This window comes from Ursus americanus, chromosome 6 (genome assembly GCF_024610735.1).
Source record: "Ursus americanus isolate L20-20 chromosome 6, mUrsAme1.1.p, whole genome shotgun sequence".
Classification (NCBI taxonomy): domain Eukaryota; kingdom Metazoa; phylum Chordata; class Mammalia; order Carnivora; family Ursidae; genus Ursus; species Ursus americanus.
The window spans coordinates 82,505,666-82,526,863 of NC_142132.1; the positions used below are offsets into that span (position 1 = coordinate 82,505,666).

Genomic DNA, 21,198 nt, shown 5'->3' on the forward strand with positions numbered 1-21,198 from the left:
AGAATTCTGATTATAAATAGATAAATCTGTAAAGTGTAAGCACAGGCTATATATAAGTTCTCATTTAGAAAATATTTTTTTCAAGAAAGGGCCCCCAATACATTTCCAATGCACCGACATAATCAAACTGGCAGAGTCTAATTTCCAAGTTGGAAGCAGCGTTAGGAGCAATGACAAAGAACTGTCCTCTCTACTGTACTATCTTCCTGTCTCTGCTTGATGCCGTCCCCTCCCGATTTCCCCACAATCGCCAGCATGGGGTAGCCCAACAGCACACAATTCTTTCTTCTCCCATTTTCCAATGGACCTGAGCCCTCCTCGCCATCACACAGAGGAGACACCCAGGACAGACTTTTGAAACTAATCCATAAAAACCTGATTAGAGCCTAAGCCATCTTAATGAGTGATGTGTACATCTGAAAAGAGGAATAATCCTCTCTGGCAACCGATTTTAATGGTAGACCTCCCACAATATCTTATATAGAATGGAGGGTGTATGTTAAAAGGTGGAGGATGGGAAGGAGGTCCTTCCCAGTCAAACATTATAGATGAGTTCTACTTAGGTGTAAAGCTCAATAATATAGGACATACACGTTTCTCCTGATTTTCTAAATTTTTCCCTTCCTACATGGAACAGCTACAAGAGCTGCTTTCATCTGTGATCACAATGTAAACCCATGGAGATGTATTTGCAACTGTTGATTTAAAACAGCACAGTAATTAATTAGTTCACGCTCACTATCAGATGTAGACTACAATTCATTTTACTTTTCTTTTAAGATTTTATTTATTTATTTATTTATTTGACAGAGAGAGACATAAGAGAGGGAACACAAGCAAGGGGAGTGTGAGAGGGAGAAGCAGGCTCCCCGCTGAGCGGGGAGCCTGATGTGGGGCTCGATCCCAGGACCCTGGGATCATGACCTGAGCCGAAGGCAGACACTTAACGGCTGAGCCACCCTGGCATCCCTATTTTACTTTTCTAAATAACCCTGTGCAAGAAAGGATTTGAAGGTTCAAGTGATTCCTTTTTTTTAATTTTTTTTTATTATGTTAGTGACCATACAGTACATCCCTGGTTTTTTATGTAAAGTTCGATGATTCATTAGTTGCGTATAACACCCAGTGCACCATGCAATACGTGCCCTCCTTACTACCCATCGCAGCCCATCCCATTCCCCCACCCCCCTCCCCTCTGAAGCCCTCAGTTTGTTTCTCAGAGTCCATAGTCTCTCATACTTCATTCCTCCTTCTGATTACCCCCCTTTCTTTATCCCTTTCTTCTCCTACTGATCTTCCTAGTTCTTATGTTCCATAGATGAGAGAAACCATATGATAATTGTCTTTCTCTGCTTGACTTATTTCACTTAGTATTATCTCCTCCAGTGCCGTCCATGTTGCAGCAAATGTTGAGAAATCGTTCTTTTTGATAGCTGAATAATATTCCATTGTATATATGGACCACAACTTCTTAATCCAGTCATCTGTTGAAGGGCATCTCGGCTCCTTCCACAATTTAGCTATTGTGGACAGAGCTGCTATGAACATTGGGGTGCATATGGCCCTTCTCTTCACTACATCTGTATCTTTGGGGTAAATACCCAGTAGTGCAATGGCTGGCTCATAGGGTAGCTCAATTTTTAGTTTTTTACGGGACCTCCACACTGTTTTCCAGAGTGGCTGTACCAACTTGCATTCCCACCAATGATGTAGGAAGGATCCCCTTTCTCCACATCCTCTCCAGCAATTGTTGTTTCTTGCCTTGTCAATTTTTGCCATTCTAACTGGTGTAAGGTGGTATCTTAGTGTGGTTTTGATTTGAATTTCCCTGATGGGTAATGATGTTGAACATTTTTTCATGTGTCTGTTAGCCATTTGTATGTCTTCATTGGAAAATTGTCTGTTCATATCTTCTGCCCATTTTATGATTTGTTTATTTGTTTCTCGTTTATTGAGTTTGAGAAATTCTTTGTAGATCTTGGATACCAGTCTTTTAGCTGTAGTATCATTTGCAAAGATATTCTCCCATTCCGTGGGCTGCCTCTTAGTTTTTTTTTACTTGTTTCCTTGGCTGTGCAGAAGCTTTTTATCTTGATGAATTGTAGCTGAAAACTTCCCTAATCTAGCAAAGGAAACAAGCATTCGTGTCCAAGAGGCAGAGAGGACCCCTCCCAAGCTCAACCACGACAAACCTACACCACGTCACGTCATAGTGCAATTCACAAATATTAGACCCAACGATACAGTATTGAAAGCGGCCAGGGCAAAGAAATTTCTCACGTACCAAGGCAAAGGCATCAGAATTACATCAGACCTGTCTACACAGACCTGGAATGAGAGAAAGGGTTGGGGGCATTTTTAAAGCTCTTTCAGAGAAAAACATGCAGCCAAGGATCCTTTATCCAGCAAGGCTGTCATTCAGAATTGATGGAGAGATAAAGACCTTCCAGAATCGCCAGTCATTGACCAATTTCGTAACCACGAAACCAGCCCTACAGGAGATATTAAGGGGGGTTCTATAAAGGTAAAAAGCCCCCAAGAGTGATACAGAACAGAAAGTCACAATCTATAGAAACAAAGACTTTACAAGCAGCATGGCATCATTAAAATCATATCTCTCAATAATCAGTCTCAATGTAAATGGCCTAAATCCTCCCATAAAGCGCCACAGGGTTGCAGATTGGATAAAAAGACATGACCCATCCATTTGCTGTCTACAAGAGACTCATTGTGAACCTAAAGATACATTCAGACTGAAAGTAAAGGGATGGAATACCATTTTTCATGCCAATGGACTTCAAAAGAAAGCTGGGGTAGCAATTCTCATATCAGACAGATTGGATTTTAAACTAAAGACTATAGTTAGAGATACAGAAGGACACTATATTATTCTTAAAGGATGTATCCAACAAGTGGATATGACTATTATAAATATATATGCCCCCAACAGGGGAGCAGCAAAATACACAAGCCAACTCTTAACCAGAATAAACAGACATATAGATAAAAATACGTTAATAGTAGGCGACCTCAATACTCCACTATCAGAAATAGACAGAGCACCTAAGCAGAAAATCAGCAAACAAACAAGAGCTTTGAATGCCATACTCGACGAGTTGGACCTCATAGACATATATAGAACACTACAGCCCAGAACCAAAGAATACTCATTCTATTCTAATGCCCATGGAACATTCTCAAGAATAGACCATGTTTTGGGTCACAAAACAGGTCTCAACTGATACCAAAGGATGGAAATTATTCCCTGAATATTCTCAGACCACAATGCTTTGAAATTGGAACTGAACCACAAGGAAAAATTTGGAAGAAACTCAAACACTTGGAGACTAAGAACCATCCTGCTCAAGAATGATTCGATAAACCAGGAAATCAAAACTCAACTTAAACAATCTATGGAGACCAACGAGAATGAAAACAGAACGGTCCAAAACCTATGGGATACTGCAAAGGCAGTCCTAAGGGGAAAATACATAGCCATCCAAGCCTCACTCAAAAGAATAGAAAAATCTAAAATGCAGTTTTTATATTCTCACCTCAAGAAGCTGCAACAGCAATGAAGTGATTCTTTTAAATGGCTAATAATTCCATCCAAATTAAAGTTACACTACTCCCATTTCACCTGAACCTTACTTCCATACTGTTATACTTCAAACTGTCTACAGTAAAAACAAATATAAATATCTTTGAAAGTCATAGACTTCAACCTACTGTATTTGATTAAAATGCTGACATCATGAATGCCTAACTACTATGAATCAGTATCAATAATGATTTATGGAACTCTTTTTCTGTTTGTAGTACATGTTGACAAAGAATCAAACCACTACATCAAAACAAGATTTTTTTTTTAAAGAGCATAAATGAACTTTGGCAAATAATGTGCATTTCACCTTACTTATATAGTTTCATTAGGTACATAAAGATCAACCAACTGCTAATAGGAACTATTATTTTCTTGTGGTTGAAATAGAACAAAAAGCAAACCTTTTGAGTAAAAGGTGACTGATACAAGCCTTGGAAGCTAAGTGGTTTCAAGTAAAGTTTCAGATTAATTTCCAGAAATTTAAAAGAAATGAAACAAAGACTGCTGTACCAATTCTTGGGAAGTAGAATTTCATAGCCCAGGTAATAGGGAAAAGTAATATCATTAGTAATTATGTTAACAGAAAATGCACACAGTTCATATTAAAGACATCCATGCGTTACAGTCTACCTTCTTGAGCTTCCTGGGAACATTCTACCAGAATCAGTCAACAGATATCTTTCTCCTGCAATCTATCTGCTTAGTAGGCATCCTTTTAATTTCCTTTGCCTTAATATGCAAAGTCCCCATTCCATCAATCATCCTGATTTAGTGTACGAGGAATATATATGGAACTAAATAAATACATTCAATATACTCACTTTCTAAGGTATCAAAATTCTTTTGCAGTTATTAGCTCACAATTTTGATGTAGTGTACAATGCAATAATTTAAACAGTAAGATTAATAAACTACATATATGGGGCTTCATTTTCTTTTTTAAAGCACCTTTTTGCCCGGAAAAATAAAGCAAAACGTAACTGGCAAACTGCCAGTTTCACCTGCATCAAATTACCAAACACACAAACAAAAAAATGACAGCACTTGGCCCCACTGATGAGCTGTCATGTTAAGCAGCAGTTTAGTTTTGTGCTTCACTCCCACCTAACCCACATTTTTCCTAAGCAGGTATTCCTAAAGGAGCCTTTGAAAAAAAGTGTTCAATATAATATCACTAAAGGGGCAATTAAAGTGGTGTACAAAAAACATGGCAGAATACCAAAGACATTAAGCAGAACCCCCCCTTTTTTTTTCTCTAGCCTCTCCAACCTCTCCAGCTTACTTGTTTAGTAGGAATCAGGTTAAATGAAGCTTGGAAATCATTATACTGTGAAAGATGTGCAGGAAACATGAAAAGATTATGTCCAAGTTCAGTGGATGTTATGTGTAAATTTCAAAACCAAATCAGCCCTTCAAGTACCTTGGAACAAATGGGAAAATCTCAGATGACTGCACACCAGAGATATTAAGGACAAGTTTTGCTAGAAGCACATCTACTCAAAATGCATACTGGGCTGACATTGTCACAGAACGAAGAGAGAGAGAGAGAGAATTCAAAAACCCTTGTCCAGAAAACAAATACAGGAGAGTTAATTTCAATGTAGAAATCCGAAAGGAAACAGACAAGGGATCTATTTTATCTACTACCTCACTTCTTTGTTTTTTAAGTCAATGTAATATGATGATGAGCCTGGGAGGCCTCCCCACCCTGCCACCCCAATTCCGTTTTTATCAATTTCTTTTTACTCCAAGGCCTTCCGCTACTCCACAGCCCCTTTGAAAGAAAACCACAAGGTATCCGATGCCCCAGGAAGCGGTCATCTCAAGAGAGAGACCAAAGAAAGCCATTCTTGGCTTTTGGATTTTTAAAATAGGCTTTGAAAATTCACTGCAGAGACAAGAGTCTTTTAGATAAAAGGCCGTCTGATATCAAATGCTATGCTTCTGCATATCAAAAAAGCAAGCCCAGATGCCTTGAAACTTGAGGAAAACCAGATAAAGACTCTTTCTCCTGCCCAGACATGTACCAGAGCCTAAAGCTTCCAAAGCCAAAGCTCCCCCACACCTACAGGTAGAGACCAGGTAGATCCCAGGGCCAAGGTGAATTTCTGCCTTGCTTCTCAGTGCATACTGAGGAAAATGGCCAGGTGCTAGAATCTCTCACACACAACCCCTTCCCTGCACAGCACAACTTCAGAAAAATAGATATGGCAACCAACCAAGTCTAGGCTGACAGGTGATGTTCCCTACTCCCTCCACCATCAGACTGCAATACCCAAATTGCCAGAAAGAGTATTCTTAGGTTTCTGGCACTCCCTAAATAGGCTTAAAGGAAGCTAAAAGAAGAGCAATGACCTGGGCACTCACAGAAATGAGAAGAAGAAACCCCCTGTGTAGACCCATTACCAAAGACCAGTGGGAGAAAGCAGGCATCCCGTAAGATGCCAGTAGTGATGAATGAAGACAACTGACAAAGACATTGTCCTCTGACTAAACTTGAGTCAGGCTCCTCTGAGCCCTCTTTTGGACTGGGACTCTGACCCTGGGCTCTGTCCTTGTTCCAATTAGTTCCATTTTTGCAAGAACCCTACTGGATCAGTTTAATGAAAATCCTCTACCCTTGATATCAGATCACATTCTTCATCTCCCACTCCTGACATCTTATTACTGGGTCTACCTTCAACAAGAATCCTATCAAATTCGTTTTGCAGAATCCCCCTTCTCCTTGATGTTTTCTATTAGTAATCTTCTATCCACTGCCCACCCCCACCCCTGACACTTCTCCTTGGCGATAAATCACCATTCATCCTTGTCGGATTCAGAATGGAGTTCAGTTTGATACAGAGGTCTCTCTTCCCCTATTGCAATAGTTCCTGAATAAAATTTGCCTTTACAGCTTTAACTTCTGTCCAGCTCTGGTTTGCTTTGACATAATTCAGTCATGACAGCAAAATCAAAGGAGATGGACCATGGATCCAATGTCCAATGTCTCCTCCCCAATGGGTGAGTATCCCAAACACAGGTAGCCCCCGTGGTAAGAGGGGGGTAGACATTGAATGCAAATTCTACAACAAATACTCATTCAGTGGTAGAATGTTTTAGGCCCTATTGTAGAAACTAATATATATCGTTGAATAACATGGACAAAATAGTCTATAGGAATTCTGTTCTGATGCAGAATCAGACAAACAAAGTAAGTGTAAAACAATAGTATGTTAGAAGATGTAAGTGCTGTGGGAAAAATAAAGGAGAAAAGACAGCATGGGGAAATGTATAATTTTAAATAGGGAGCAATTTTTTTTTGATTAAATAGGGAATAATCTTGAAGAGGTGAAGAAAGATTGCTTTGAGAAGATGACATTTGAATCAAAACTTAAAGGTGAAAATAAACACAGAAAACACTGATTTTAACAGAATTTTCACTGAACAGACTAGGATTAAGTTTCTAATACTAAGCTTCATTCTGGAGCAAGTTCCGTTGGGCTTAAATACGAAATTAAACCTGATCAGAGAAAATAAAGAACACTACATATTTACATTTTTAAATTTGTGGTTTGTGAAATTTACTCATTACACATAAAAGGAGTGTATAAACCTGTTTTTTTATTCCTTCATGATCACAGTGCTTCATCATTAAAGAAAAAATCCAACTGTATTTGTAACACCATCTTTCACGTACGTAAATATTTACATAAACTGAATTTGGTACATATGCTATGTCTATATAAACAGTATATCTATCTATCTATCTATCTATCTATCTATCTATCTATCTATAGATATATCTATCTATCTATATCTATCTATCTATATCTATATCTATATCTATATCTATATCATCTATATCTATATCTATATCTATATATATCATGGGCCTACACATTCAGCATCCAAGCCTTCATCTCAGAAAGTCATTTATATAGACCTACAGCAGTGAGAAAATGCCCCATATGCCTGAGATACCACCCACCCCTCCACTTCCCATCACTACCAGGGGCTTCATAGCATTAGTGGTAAGAAGGTGATAGTGGACAGAGGGAATTTACCACTGGATTTAAAAACCGCTCAGACAATTCTAAACACTACCAATTCATAACTCAACACTACCTGTTATTTCCCAGTGATATATACAGGTAACTAGTTCCTGATCTACTATGTTCTGTGCTGTTTTAATAACACAGATAAGTGCTAAATTAAGAAAAGTTTTAATAAATGGCATTGATATTCAGACAATTTTTTCATTTTTTTAAAAGATTTTATTTATTTATTTGAGAGAGAGAGAGAGAGAGCGCACGCACAAGCCAGGGGAGAGGCAGAGGGAGAGGGAGAGGTAGACTCCCTGCTGACCAGGGAGCACAATACAGGACTTGATCCCAGGACCCTGGGATCATCACCTGAACCGAAGGCAGGCACTTAAACCACTGGGCCACCCAGGTGCCCCAGATTTTCTTTTTCATTTAAACCTATAATTCTGTTCTGTTTTTCAATCTCAATTACTCAGGCATATTAGAAATTGGCAATCACGAATTCTCAAAGTAGATTCTTCCCACTGTATTTTTCTTTGTCCTTACAGTAAATGGACTCTGTGCTCATCAAACTATGCAGTGGTCAAGAGCATCACTTCACAGTAAATGTAGGAAGATTTATGAATTAAGAATTGTTGATAATATGTTACACTCTCCAATTGCCTGCTTGTTTCTTTAGAGGAGGAATGAGAAGAAAGGGGGAGAAGAATGACAATGAATCACACATTCCACAAAAGTCCTTAAGGATTTTTAATGAAATGATGTGTATTATACATAAGGAAAAACTAATACTCAAATAGCCTATTTTCAAATAGGAAATGCAGCATATAATTCAATGACACTTTGAGTCTACATGCGTCCTTATATCTGAAATCAGTCTCTTGTAGGTAGCACGTAGTTGGATTTTTTTTTTCCATTCAGCCACTCTGTGCCTTTTGATTGGTAAATTCAATCCATGTACATTTAGAGTAATTGTTGATAGGTAAGAACTTAGTAATGAATGCCATCTTATTCATTGCTTTCTGGTCCTTTTGTATTTCCACTGTATCTCCCCCCCTCCATTCATGCCAACTTTTGAACATCCGTTATACTCCATGGAGGTATGCTGTCTCCCTTTGTCTATTGCAGATCCACTCAAGGCAAGTGCTTTGTGGTTACCTTGTGAATTACATAAAACATCTTATAGATAAAACAGTCTATTTTAGGCTGATAGTAACTTATCTTCAAACATCTATAAAGTCTCCACTTTTACACTCTCATATATTTACCTCTTTTTGCGTCATGCATTAATAAATTAGAGAGCTATAGTTTTTTAAGATTTTATTATTTGTTTACTTATTTATTGAAAGAGAGCATGCGAGCATGTGAGTGGGAGGAGGGGCAGAAGGAGAGGTAAAGAGATTCCCAAGCAGACTCCACGCTGAGCAGGGAGCCCGACGTGGGGCTCCATCTCACGACCCTGAGATCATGACCTGAGCTGAACTCAAGAGTTGGACACTCAACCAACTGAGTCACCCAGGAGCCCCAGTACCTGTATTTCTTTTTACTCTTCTCCTTTGACTTCCATACTACAGTTGCATGGTTAACACACCATCCGAATATAGAGTTACAGTCTCTAAGTCTGTCTGATTTTTCCCCATGACCAGTGTCCTGTTAGCTTTCACGTGCTGCTTCATTAAAGAAAAAATCCAACTGTATTTGTGACACCATCTTTCACGTAGGTAAATATTTACATAAACTGAATTTGGTACATGTGCTATGTCTATATAAACAGTATAGCATCTGGATTAGCATCTTCCCATTTCAGCATGAAGAATTCCCTTCAGCCTTTCTTGCAAGGCAGGTCTAGAGGCAGTGAACTCCCTCAGCTTTTGTCTGGGAAAGCCTTTATTTCTCTTTCATATCTGAAGGATAACTTTGCCAGATAGACTATTGTTGGCTGGCAATTTTTATCTTTCAACACTTTGAAGACATCATTCCACTCTCTCCTGGCCTGTCAGAGTTTCTGTTGAGAAATCTGATGATAGCCTAATGTGGTTTCCTTTGTCAGTTAATTTCTTTTTTCCCTGGCTTCAAGATTCTTCATGGTTGATTTTTGACTGCTTCATTAACAGGTGTTTTGGAGAAGGTGCTTCTACACTGAGATTACATGGTATGCTATTAGCTTCGTGCACTTGTACGTCCAAGTCTTTCTCTGGGTTTGGGAGGTTCTTGGCTATTATTTCTTTAAGGAAACTTTGCCACTTCTCCTTCCCTTCTTCTAGAGCCTGATCATTCAGATATTTGCTTTTCTGGTAGAATCCGAGAGCTGTTTTTTAGGCTTGCTTCTCTCTTTTTAAACTTAGTTCTCACTCCTCTTCTACCTGTATTCATTCTATATTTGTATCCTCCAAGCCACTATTCTTCCTCTACCTGAGTTGCCCTGAGACACATTGTTTTCCTCTACATTCTTCATCTCATCACTAAATTCTTCAGGTCCAGTATTTCCATTTGGTTCTTTTTTAGAATCTCAATCGCGTTGGTAAAGAGCTCCTTCTGTTCATTAACTTTACTCCTGATTTCACTGGCTTGTCTTTGTGAGTTTTCTTGTAGCTTATTGAATTTCTTAACAGCTGTTTTGATTTCTTTATCAGATTGTAATACTCTATGCCTTTGAGCTTGGTTGTTGGAAAATTATTTTCCTTTTGTGATGCCATATTTCTTTGATTTTTCATATTACTTGTAAGGTACACATTTTTGCTTTTGCATTTGAAGTAGCCAAGACCCTCTTAATTAGCTTTGTACCTTCTGTGGTTCTTACAGTTTGCTAGGCAGGTTATTAGAAACTTTTTTTTTCCAGAGGGGGGTGCTTGCTACATTTCAAGTTTGTTTTCTCCCTTGACCACCAAATGTGGCCTGTTTTCTGAGCATGCTCCCCACCTCCTGAAGCTTGCCTTTCTGGACATACTCAGGAGCACACACAGCTGACAACAGAGCTGGGGGAAGTATCAATTTAACACAGAGTTAGGCATGCCCATGGACTTCGTAGGGAGATGGGGTAGGGCATGTCACCCCCAAAGGCTTGTGGGTGGACTTTCTGCTGAGAAGATTCAAGAGTGTTTGAAATTCTTATCTATCTCTTTCCAAAAATCTTCCCTAAGCTCTCATGACTAAGTTCCCACCTAGTACTCTGGGTGCTGGTGGACAGAAATGGGTTTCTCAAGCTGCATCCTGCCAACTGAGGAAGCCAAATCCTCTCTTACCATCTGCCTCTTTGCCTGGAGGAAAGGTCACCTATACCAAAAATCAGCCCCCAAAGACTCCTTCTTGGAGGTAGGGCACTGCCTAGAAAGTTTCTCTTACCACTTTCACTATAACTAAACTCCTATTTTCCTTTTTCCTTTTCCTTTCTTCTTCAACAATGTGTTGGCATCTGCCTTTTGGAAGGCTGGATTTCTGCAAGTTCTCTGTGGTCAAGGAGTGCCTGCTCAGTTCAGCACTCACTCAATTCTTGCCCATTTGCCCCAAGAAGGGTCCAGGCAGTTTCACCAGCTACACAGGTTCCATAGTTTCTATGGAGTTTGTCTGTCTCCTAACATCTGCACTGGTGAGTGAGATTCCTCTTGGGTCCCTTGCAGAAGGTGCAAGGTATGGAAACCACAAAGATTTGATTTCTTTCTTAAATTCCACATATGAGTGAAATCATATGGTATTTGTCTTTCTTTGACTGACTTATTTCACTTAGCATAACATTCTCTAGTTCTATCCATGCTGTAGCAAATGGCAAGATTTCATTCTTTTTTATGGCTGAGTAATATTCCATTGTATATACACACCGCATCTTCCTTATCCATTCATCAGCTGATGGACACTTGGGCTGTTTCTATAATTTAGCTATTATAGATAATCCTGCTATAAATATCAGGCTGCATGTATCCCTCTGAATTAGCATTTTTTGTATTCTTTGGGTAAATACCTGGTAGTGCAATTGCTGGATCCTAAAGTAGTTACATTTTTCTAAATTTATTGATGTGTCTCCCATAGCTAAGTTTTATTTTTGTGGGGTGCATACAACATGAGTTATTTTTTTACTCCAATCTGACAATCTCTGCATCTTACCTGAAGAAATAAATCCATTTGCATTTACGGTGATTACTGATATACTTGGATTTTTCTCTGTCATACTTTTATTTTTAAAAATAACTATTCTTGATACAAACAAAAGTGTATCCTTTAAAGCCTTATAATAAAATGAATTCCATTAATCCATCACCATGTTAAGAATTAGAATATTATTAATACCACTGTATCTATATGTGTGCTCCCGTGTGTGTGTGTGTGTGTATTTGTGTGTGTGTGTGTGTGTGTGTATTATATATAAATATGTTTTATTTGTTTTTCAGTCTTAAAGATAGTATTATACTTATATAGCCTTGTGGGATATATTTTTATCCATCCTCAACATTATTTTTTAGGTTCATCTATGTTGCCATTTATGACAATAATTCATTAGTTTTATTATGTGATTATATCCAACTTAACTCATCTTCCTACTGAATAATATTTCTCCTATTCCTCTCCCTTATTTTCATGCCATTACAAATAATATCTCTAAAAATAACAGCTTTCATGTTTGTTGGTATGGACTTTCTCTGGGCATATCTCTAGGAGTGATTGCTGGGTAACAAGATGTACAAATGTTTAATTTTATACAATTATGCCAAACTGCTTTAAAATGGAAACACACTTCAACCTTTTAAACTTGTGTGAATCTACATCCACATCAATCCTTGTTATTATCAAATTTCTTAATTTTTTCCAATAAATAATAAAATGGCACCTCATGGAAAATTGAGATTCAGTCTAGACTACCAGCAGATGTGAACAGTTTTCATTGAATGACATCATTGTGTCCATTTCCCCATCTATTTTCAAGTAATGCAGAACTACTAAAAGCAACACAAAAGGCATCAGTAAAAAAATTATGAAGGCGGAGGACTTTAATCCATTCCTCAACAAGACTAACCTAGTGCAAATCCTATGCTCTATGTATCCATTGATCAATCATTTGGTTTCTATTTATCTCGGATTTAGAGATCAGAATTGAGGTGGCTATCACAGAAACATATATTAACTCATCTATTTCAACAGAAAAAAGAAGCTTGACATTTTCTGACCAAAGATAATCCTATTTAAACTGATGGTTTTCACAGTGAAAACTGGTTTTACCAATTAGATTTTATGGCAAATGAATTCCATAAATTGCATAAGCTCAATTCTGACCCCAGATGGGGTTTTTTGTTTTTTGAAATTTTTTGGAGCAGTTTTATGTTCATAGCAGAATTGAGTGGAAGATACAGAGATATCCTCGGCCTCCACACACAAAGCTTTCCCCATTATCAACATTCTCCAAGCAAAGTGGTACATTTGTTACAATTCATGAACCTACATTGAGACATTATCATCCAAAGCCCCTGGCTTATATTAGGTATTGTACATTTCATGGGTTTAGATAAATGTATAATGACACTATCTAGTCATTATAGTGTCATACAGAGTATTTTCACTGTCCTAAAAATCCTCTGTGCTCTGACCATTCATCTCTTCCTACCTCCCAAGCCCTGGCAACCACTGATATTTTTATCGACTCTCTAGTGTTGCCTTCTCCAGAATGTCATATACATGGAATCATACAGTATATTTTCATACTTTTCAGACTGACTACTTTGCCCCAAAGTTTTAACAAGACACACACACACACACACACACACACACACACACACACACTTACACAGCACATGATTATAATAATTTCTTAAATAGAGAATGCTGGCAAAGGTAATCTGAAATTAACATTTCCATCCTCTTATCCTTACGTACATTATGTTAAGTAAGGTGTCTCTAAGTAAATGAGTAACAGGTATAACTACTAGTTTCTGTTGTTGTTTTCATCTTAATAATGCCTTTACGATATTTATCAAAAAACTGAGATAGTGACTTTAATAAGAAGATAATAAATTATTTCTCATGTAAGGTAGTTTCTAATTTTTTTTTGCTTTTAAAAAACTGGACAAGAAAGGACATGACTGAGTCATTGTGTGATAGGTCATTAAACATGATTTCTGAGGATGACCCACTATGAAGTTTCAGTTCACTGAACGGATTTTTTTTCTTACTTTCTTTCATTCTTTCAACAGATTTTTTTCTTTGAACGATTTTTTAAAGAAAAACTTCTTTGTTTATGTAAGCAAAGAACGCAAATGACCCAGAACTAGTCTCTTTTTAGCAATAAATGTTTACACATGGGTACATGATAAATGGAAAAAGAATAGCTGAATCCATTTCATTATGTACTGTTTCCAGTAAAATCTTCCTTTTTACATTGATTTTTATCAAAAATGAGTTTATTTTGAAGACTTGCATACCCAATTAATCATAATACCTCAGAAGAAAAATGTCAACATTTACTGACTGTGATCACAGAAAACAAAACAAAATCCAATTTAGATTTGGTTATAAAGAAGTATGACAGAGTGATCAATCAAAATATATTTTAATAGGGTAACATTTTGTGAGGGAAATGGATTGGAAATACAATTCAAAGAGAAAAACAAAATGATGCAAAAAACATATTATCAACGTTTATGTATAGTTTTCAGTAGATGATGGTACATATCTAATCACTGTGGATCTGCTTTTACTAGTGACACTCAACACTGACATAGAAGTGTCATTTCAAAATGTAAATACTTGAAAATGTCATAAAATAGCATCCAATGGAAGTGCTTAAACTTTTGAAAAAAACTTTTAGTACCTAAAAATATGCTAGATAATAACATAGCTTGTACACATTTTTCATGGAGTCCCTGAGCAAGAGTGTTTGTTGAACTAGAGGACTTGCCTGAATCGGCATCTGCAAAGCAGGCTCATGATTTGCACTTTGATCTTACATCTATCGGGGGTAACTTGAGGCCAGGGTGACTGAGGGAGAGTAAGGGGTGGTGGCTTTGCTTTATCCTCATGGTATTACTTAACCCATGGCCAGACCTGCTATCTCTAAGGCACAGACAGGCCTTGGAAATTAAAACAAAACAAAAACAATAACGCAAAACAGCAATCATGTCTCGAGCACTCACTCATTTAATACCCAAAGTTTCCCCAGGAAAAAGGCATCACCTGGTAGCAACTGAGAAAGCTGAAGTTTTAAGAAGTTCAACAGGATCACAGACAGAGGTTATAGCCCGGCAGGCCAAATCATCCCTACAGTGTTCATGGCCTCTGTTTACTCAGCTTTAAATGGAGATAATAATACCAACTTTATAACTCTTTCTAAAATATGTTCTTTTGATAAAAAAAAAAAAAAGAAAGAAAGAAACATTAAATTAGGGGTGCCTGGTGGTGCAGGAGGTTACACATCTATTTTTGATTTCGGCTCAGGTCGTGATCTCAGGGTCCTGAGACGAAGGCCCATGTCAGGCTCCGCAATGGGCATGGAGCCTGCCAGGGTTCTCTTTCTCCCTCTCCTTTGCCCCTTCCCACACTTGCATTTTTTTTCTCTCTCAAATAAATCTTTAAAAAATCAAATTAAATTATAAAAATATCTTTTGGTGCATAGTGGAAAACCAGACATAAGCAGTTACAGATATAGGCACTGGTGTATTCGTGCATACCTACATACAAGGAAAATAAAACACTTTTTATACATAATCCTGATATTTTCTGAGCTTTATTTCCTCTCTGGGCAAGTCATCTAGGTATCCATCAAGAGCTCCTTGGGTGCAAATGGATTTTCCAACTGAATGCATGATTGAATCAATGCACAGAATATTTAATATTGCTTAGACATCCAACTTACTTCTTGGGAAGCTTCATTTTTTTCACCTTTTCTTCAGCATGCTCATCTGAGATACCCACATGACATCCTAGTGCCAGCAAAGTCCTGGAAAACAAAACCCGAGATAAGCTGCAAGAACTCCTTCTCTATCTCCAGAATAACCCAACATAATGTTGGAGGGGAATCAGGTGTAACAGTCCACCCTGAAAGCAGAACAGAAATTGCCTTTAAAGCAAAGGAAAAAAATAACCGTTTATTTATAAGTCATTTACTTTTGGGTAATGAGCAAGTCATTGAAAACTGAAATATCACAAAAAGCAATGTATTGAATAGTAAGTCCTTCTCCAATCCCCTCCCTGTAGTCCTGTTTCTTTCCCTAAAGGCACTGATTGCTACTAATTCTTGAATATCCTGCTCCAATCTGTGCAAATACTAACACAAGTTTATGTGTGTGTGCGTGCACATGGGCATGCATATGGTTTCCTTTTCCCCCTTTTACACAAGAGACCGTTCTCTGGATTTTTCTATCTTGATTTTACGTGGTAACTCTAATATACTGTTCTTTCACATAAAGCTGGTTTATTTTTCAACAGCTCTGAAGTATTGCATTAGTTGGATGGGTCATAATGTTTTCACATAATGTTCTTTGTTCATAGTCTCTTGTTATTACAAACAATGCTCCAATGAATAACTTCATACATTTAATATATGTACTATGTCCTTCATCTATAAGTTAAAAATTCCTAGACATGGGATTACTGGGTCATAGAGTATAATACATTTTAAAGATTCACAAATATTGTCAAATGTCTATACGGTTGGTAGTCATTTACATTCCTACCAGCCATGTATGACATTGCCTCCTTCCCATACAGTTCTCAAATGGCTTAAATGTTGTCAATTGGTAGGTCAAAAAGGTATCTCATTAGGGGCACCTGGGTCGCTCAGTCATTTAAGCGTCTGCCTTTGGCTCAGGTCCTGATCCCAGGGTCCTGGGATCGAGTCCTGAATCATGTTCCTTCTCTGCCTGCCACTCTCCCTGCTTCTTGTGCTCTCTCTCACTCTCTCTGACAAATAAATCTTTTTAAAAAAATAGAGAAAAGCCATCTCATTATCATTTTAATTTGTTTTTTTTTTTAAGATTTTATTTTTAAGTAATCTCTTACACCCAACATGGGGCTTGAATTTGTAATCCCAAGATCAAGAGTGCACATTCCACCAACTGAGCCAGCCAGGCACCACCGTTTTTTTCTTTAAATAATTGTATTTGAGCTCCTTTTTCATATGCTTGATATCTGTACTTACCTTTTTTCTGTGAAAATATTCTTTGTTCAACTTTCCATTAGATATGGGTTTTTAATTGCATTTTAGAAGCTCTTCCTGTGTCTGAGGTATGAGTTGCAAATATTTTTCTCTAGTTTGTCTTTTTACTTTCTTTATATTGTTATTTCTAAGCATAATTCCAAATCTGTTTTTATATAACTGAAGTTTCCCATCTTTTCTATGGCTTTTGGGTTTTATATGGCACTCAGAAATTCCCCATTTGTAAAATCATTTAAAGGAAAATGTAACTTTATTTTTTTTTCCAGGATACCTAATTCTCCATGAAATATTTACCAAATAATCTATCTTTTACCCCTGGTTTGAAATGCAACCTTCTTAGATACAAATTCCCCATATGTTTTTAATCCTTTAGGGGACTTTCTAGTCTAGAAACAAATCTCATTTTCAAATGACATATCCGGGTCCCTGTTTGCCAGGAGCTATTTGTCCATTTTTTAAGATACTCTGTGTTTCTTCCCCTCCCCTGAATGACCTTCTGTTGATTTTCCCAAGAAAGATACTTCAAATTCACATGCCAAACTCAACCTTTAGAGTCCTCTAGGTTTATATAGAACAATATGACTTTACTATCCATGACAATGAGTGTGTTTCTCCTATCTCAACAGAGTTAAGATACAATGGCTTATCCTTTTGGGATTACAGAATTTCTAGGGTCTAGCCAGTTCCAATACAGATGTGGCAAATATCTACAGTCCACTTACGCTTACCCTCACATCATCTGAAAAATGAAAATCTGGAGACAGACAGACAGATGGTATAGGTAGATAGAGCTGCATGTATTTATACAAACACTGTTATCACATTAAATTTTAGGTTATACATGTCAAAATCAAGATGACCTTGTGAGATCACCCTTCAAGTTTTAACCTGCATAACTACGGAGAGATCAAGAACTGACTGAAGCCATAAAACTGCTTAAATAAACCTGTTCTTTTAGACAAAAATCATGCCTCTTCCTTAACTACTTTTCTCCCTTCCCTATTGCTCTGCTTGGTGTCCCTGTGTCCTTATGCCTCCCATCGCTCCCTACGTATACATACAAACACATTGCATTTCCCAAAATCAATTTTAAGGAAAAAACTACTTGACCAGAAGAAAAATATTGTTCTAGTCTTGCTCTATTTTTGTTAACTTCCAAAGAAAGATTCTCTGAAAGTGTATGAGATGTTAAGATGTTCATTTCCTAAACATAAGGCATTGACTCAAAAATTAAGACCTGGAATTCAGAAACTACCGTAAGTAAAGCAGAAATTAAACCTTTAGTGACACTGGTTGAAGTGGGGGTGGGGCTCACTGGCGTGCTGTAAACACTCTGTTGTCCTGAGAGAGGGTGCCAGAAGTTTGCACTACACGTATGACCAGCAAATCTGAATCACAGAAAGCATCTCAAATTCACATTCACATGAAATCACTCTTCAGTCCAAAATAAGGGATATTCTGGAGTAATCTTTGGCTTCTTTGTCACTTGGCCTTTCTCAGAATTCAAATGAATAAAGTTTTGATCCTTCCCATGATATTTTTATGGAGTGTGTCAGACATATGGTGCTCAAAGCTCGATCAACATTATAGGATTTAGTCCCCACCACAATTCCATGAAGTACATGCACCATGACTCCCACTTTATGGATGGAAGAAATCTAAGGTTCGGAAAATCTAAGTTTCCCTTTGGAGCAGCAAGTCCTTGACCCCATGCCATCCAACACCAAAGCCTGTGTTCTCACTTACTCTGCTCTGGGGGCTACCAACTACAGAAGGCTCTAAGGGAAATACAGAAAGAAACTACCCTGCTTACTCTCAACTACTGAGATTGGGCTAAGTGTGAATTTTGGAGAAGTAGGGGTTCTCCCTGTTCTAATTTAAATTTTAAAGAAATAGGTTAGATCAGCTCCTCGTAAAATCATAAAATATTGAGGATTACTCATGGAAAAGGTCATTAATATTCACCATGGGCAACAGCACCAGGGCACATACAGTGTGATGATTAATCAAACCAGCTACCAGTCTCTCTCTGGAATGAGATCGGATTACAGGCAGAGGGACTCCACATGCTATGCAAATACGGAGACTTCTCCACTTCCCTGCTTGCTGGGATTTGTCCTTTGCAATAGCTGGCTTAGTTGTCAATCACTAAAATTATAGGGAATGCACTGCAAATTTAACTAAATTATCTTAGACCGTGACCTTTCAATAAAACATCTTGTTGTAAAAGATGAGCAAATGGTGAGCTGCTGTGAATCACTTAGTGGCATGGGCAAGCCTCTCATCATGACTACAAAGAGAGACGGGTCCTAAACACACCGTACGGTAGTACACAGGGCGCAGCTGAGGAGGGAGCAGAAGCTGGCTGAGGACAAAGCACAAGCTGACACCCTGTGACCTCCCCCAGCCCCCACTCCCAGGTGGGACCTGGGTGACATTCCTCCAGGAAGCCCCCAGCTATCTCAATGCTCTAGCAAGGGGAAAGCAACCTTCACTTGACAATGGCCAGGCCTCCCATATCCTATGAGTCTTCTTTCTCAACTTCCATTTCCTTACCTCCTCCAACCCCATAGTATGTGATCAGCCACCCTCACAACCCAGGGCAGCAGCTCTTTCTGCCCACGGGTCCTGACCCTGTGCTTTAATAAACCACCATTTCACACCAAAGACGTCTCAAGAATTCCGTCTTGGTCGTGGGCTCTGGACTCCACCCTACGGAACCTCACCGATATTCCAAAACCCCATCAACAGCCATGCATTATGCATTCTTCATCCCAGGCAAGCTCCGTCAATTTTTATCTCTGGGAGGTTCTCAATTTACCGGTTTGTATATATTTCCCTTTCCTTTTAAATTACTAGTAGCACCTAAACTCACTCTGTGCCCAATATGTTAATTTCCATAACACTTATTACGATCACATCTTTGAAGAAATACACCTGAACTAAAAAACTACAGCATGACGCGGTGGTGACGTTTTATGTCCTGAGTCCTTAGTAAAATTGCTCCAAGGGAGCAACTCCTTACTCTTAACAAAACTGAAACAAAAATGGACACCAGTATACAAGCCTCATATAAACGTGCATTAGGGTAAGTGACCTATTTGAATAAATCTAGTTCTAGAAGCCACCAAGCATAGGAAAAGGAATTAAAGAAATGTTATAGTCTTCTCCAGAACATTTTCTGAATTTTCTTTTCTTTTCTTTTTGAGAGAGAGAGAGGAGGGGCAGAGGGAGAGACTCTTAAGCAGGTTCCACACCCAGCACAGAGCCACACACGGGGCTCGATCTCACAACCCTGAGATCATGACCTGAGCCAAAATCAAAAGCCAGATGCTTAACTAACTGAGCCACCCAGGCGCCCCTTCTCTAAACTTTTTATATTAAAATTTAAAATATTTTGCTTCCTTTATTTTACCCCACCTCGTTCTTTCATTTGCAACAGTAAGTGGCGAATTTCCTGAAAGCAGTTAGCAGTCACTGAAAAGCAAATGTGCCCTCAAAGATGACATGCAAACGGTCTAAGGGAGCTTTTCTCAAAGTGTGTTCCTCGGGCACATGGTCCCAAGGCACTCTCCGAAAAAAAAGATGGCATGGTTAAATAAGTTTGAAATGTCGTAAACGGACTCCATCCCATTGTAGAGACAAACAGCACTGAAAAACCCATCAATAAAATAAACAATGATTTTTAACTCAGCATGTATTGTCTGTGACGAAGGGCCAGTTTTCTTTTCATTTCCAACGTATTGTGGCCTGATTCTCTGATAAAATACAAAAAAACTTGTTAGAGATCATTAAAATTTTTAAATGGAGACATAAAATATAAGCCTACATTTTATAAATTATGAGGTTCAATAAGACATAAAATTGTTCCCTTAAATCGGTACAAAAGTTACTCGACACTTACTATTAGTATCTTCACTTATGTTGTCACAAATCAAAAACAACCCGTGACAGACCTGGCCCTTGGCTCACACTGCGAGTAGCACCGCATCTGATCACAGAACCCTCGTATTCTGCAATACGGAAAGTGTCCACAGACCGCTCTTTGGTAAATACTTTATAAAGCACAAAGACATAAAATAGCAGGGTCAGAAGTCTAATTCCCAACAAATATTGACCCAATCCACCTGTGCATTATGAAAAGTTCGGAGTTAATTAATTTAATTCTAACTGAATTAAACTGTATTGATACCTTGTTTATTTCAGGTCAGGCAGATCAGAAAATAGGAAAAGTTAAGAAACTCACTTCAGGGTCTCAAGCGACATCTGCAAGTTGTAATTGCGCTCCTGTTCGGGCAGCTTGGAGAACTCCACCAGACATGGGTGTTGTCTCTTATTGTCATCTCTAACCTGGAACGGGACAGAAAATCCTCATAATAATAGTCTCAAATTTCATGGACGGCCCTGGAGGAGATAATGCTAAGTGAAATAAG

The 21,198-nt window shown here is 38.2% G+C and overlaps 1 protein-coding gene across 3 annotated transcripts in view; it reads right to left on the reverse strand.

The window, feature by feature from the left end:
• Positions 1-21,198, reverse strand: part of RYR2 (ryanodine receptor 2) — a 718,243-nt gene that overhangs the window by 269,679 nt on the left and 427,366 nt on the right. For all 3 annotated transcript variants that reach the window (XM_087863178.1, XM_087863177.1, XM_087863176.1), the window contains 2 exons: positions 21,012-21,115; positions 15,464-15,547 (listed from right to left, as the gene is read on the reverse strand). In XM_087863178.1, coding sequence (XP_087719304.1) covers positions 15,464-15,547; positions 21,012-21,115 — 188 coding nt within the window. The remainder of the gene's footprint in view (positions 1-15,463; positions 15,548-21,011; positions 21,116-21,198) is intronic.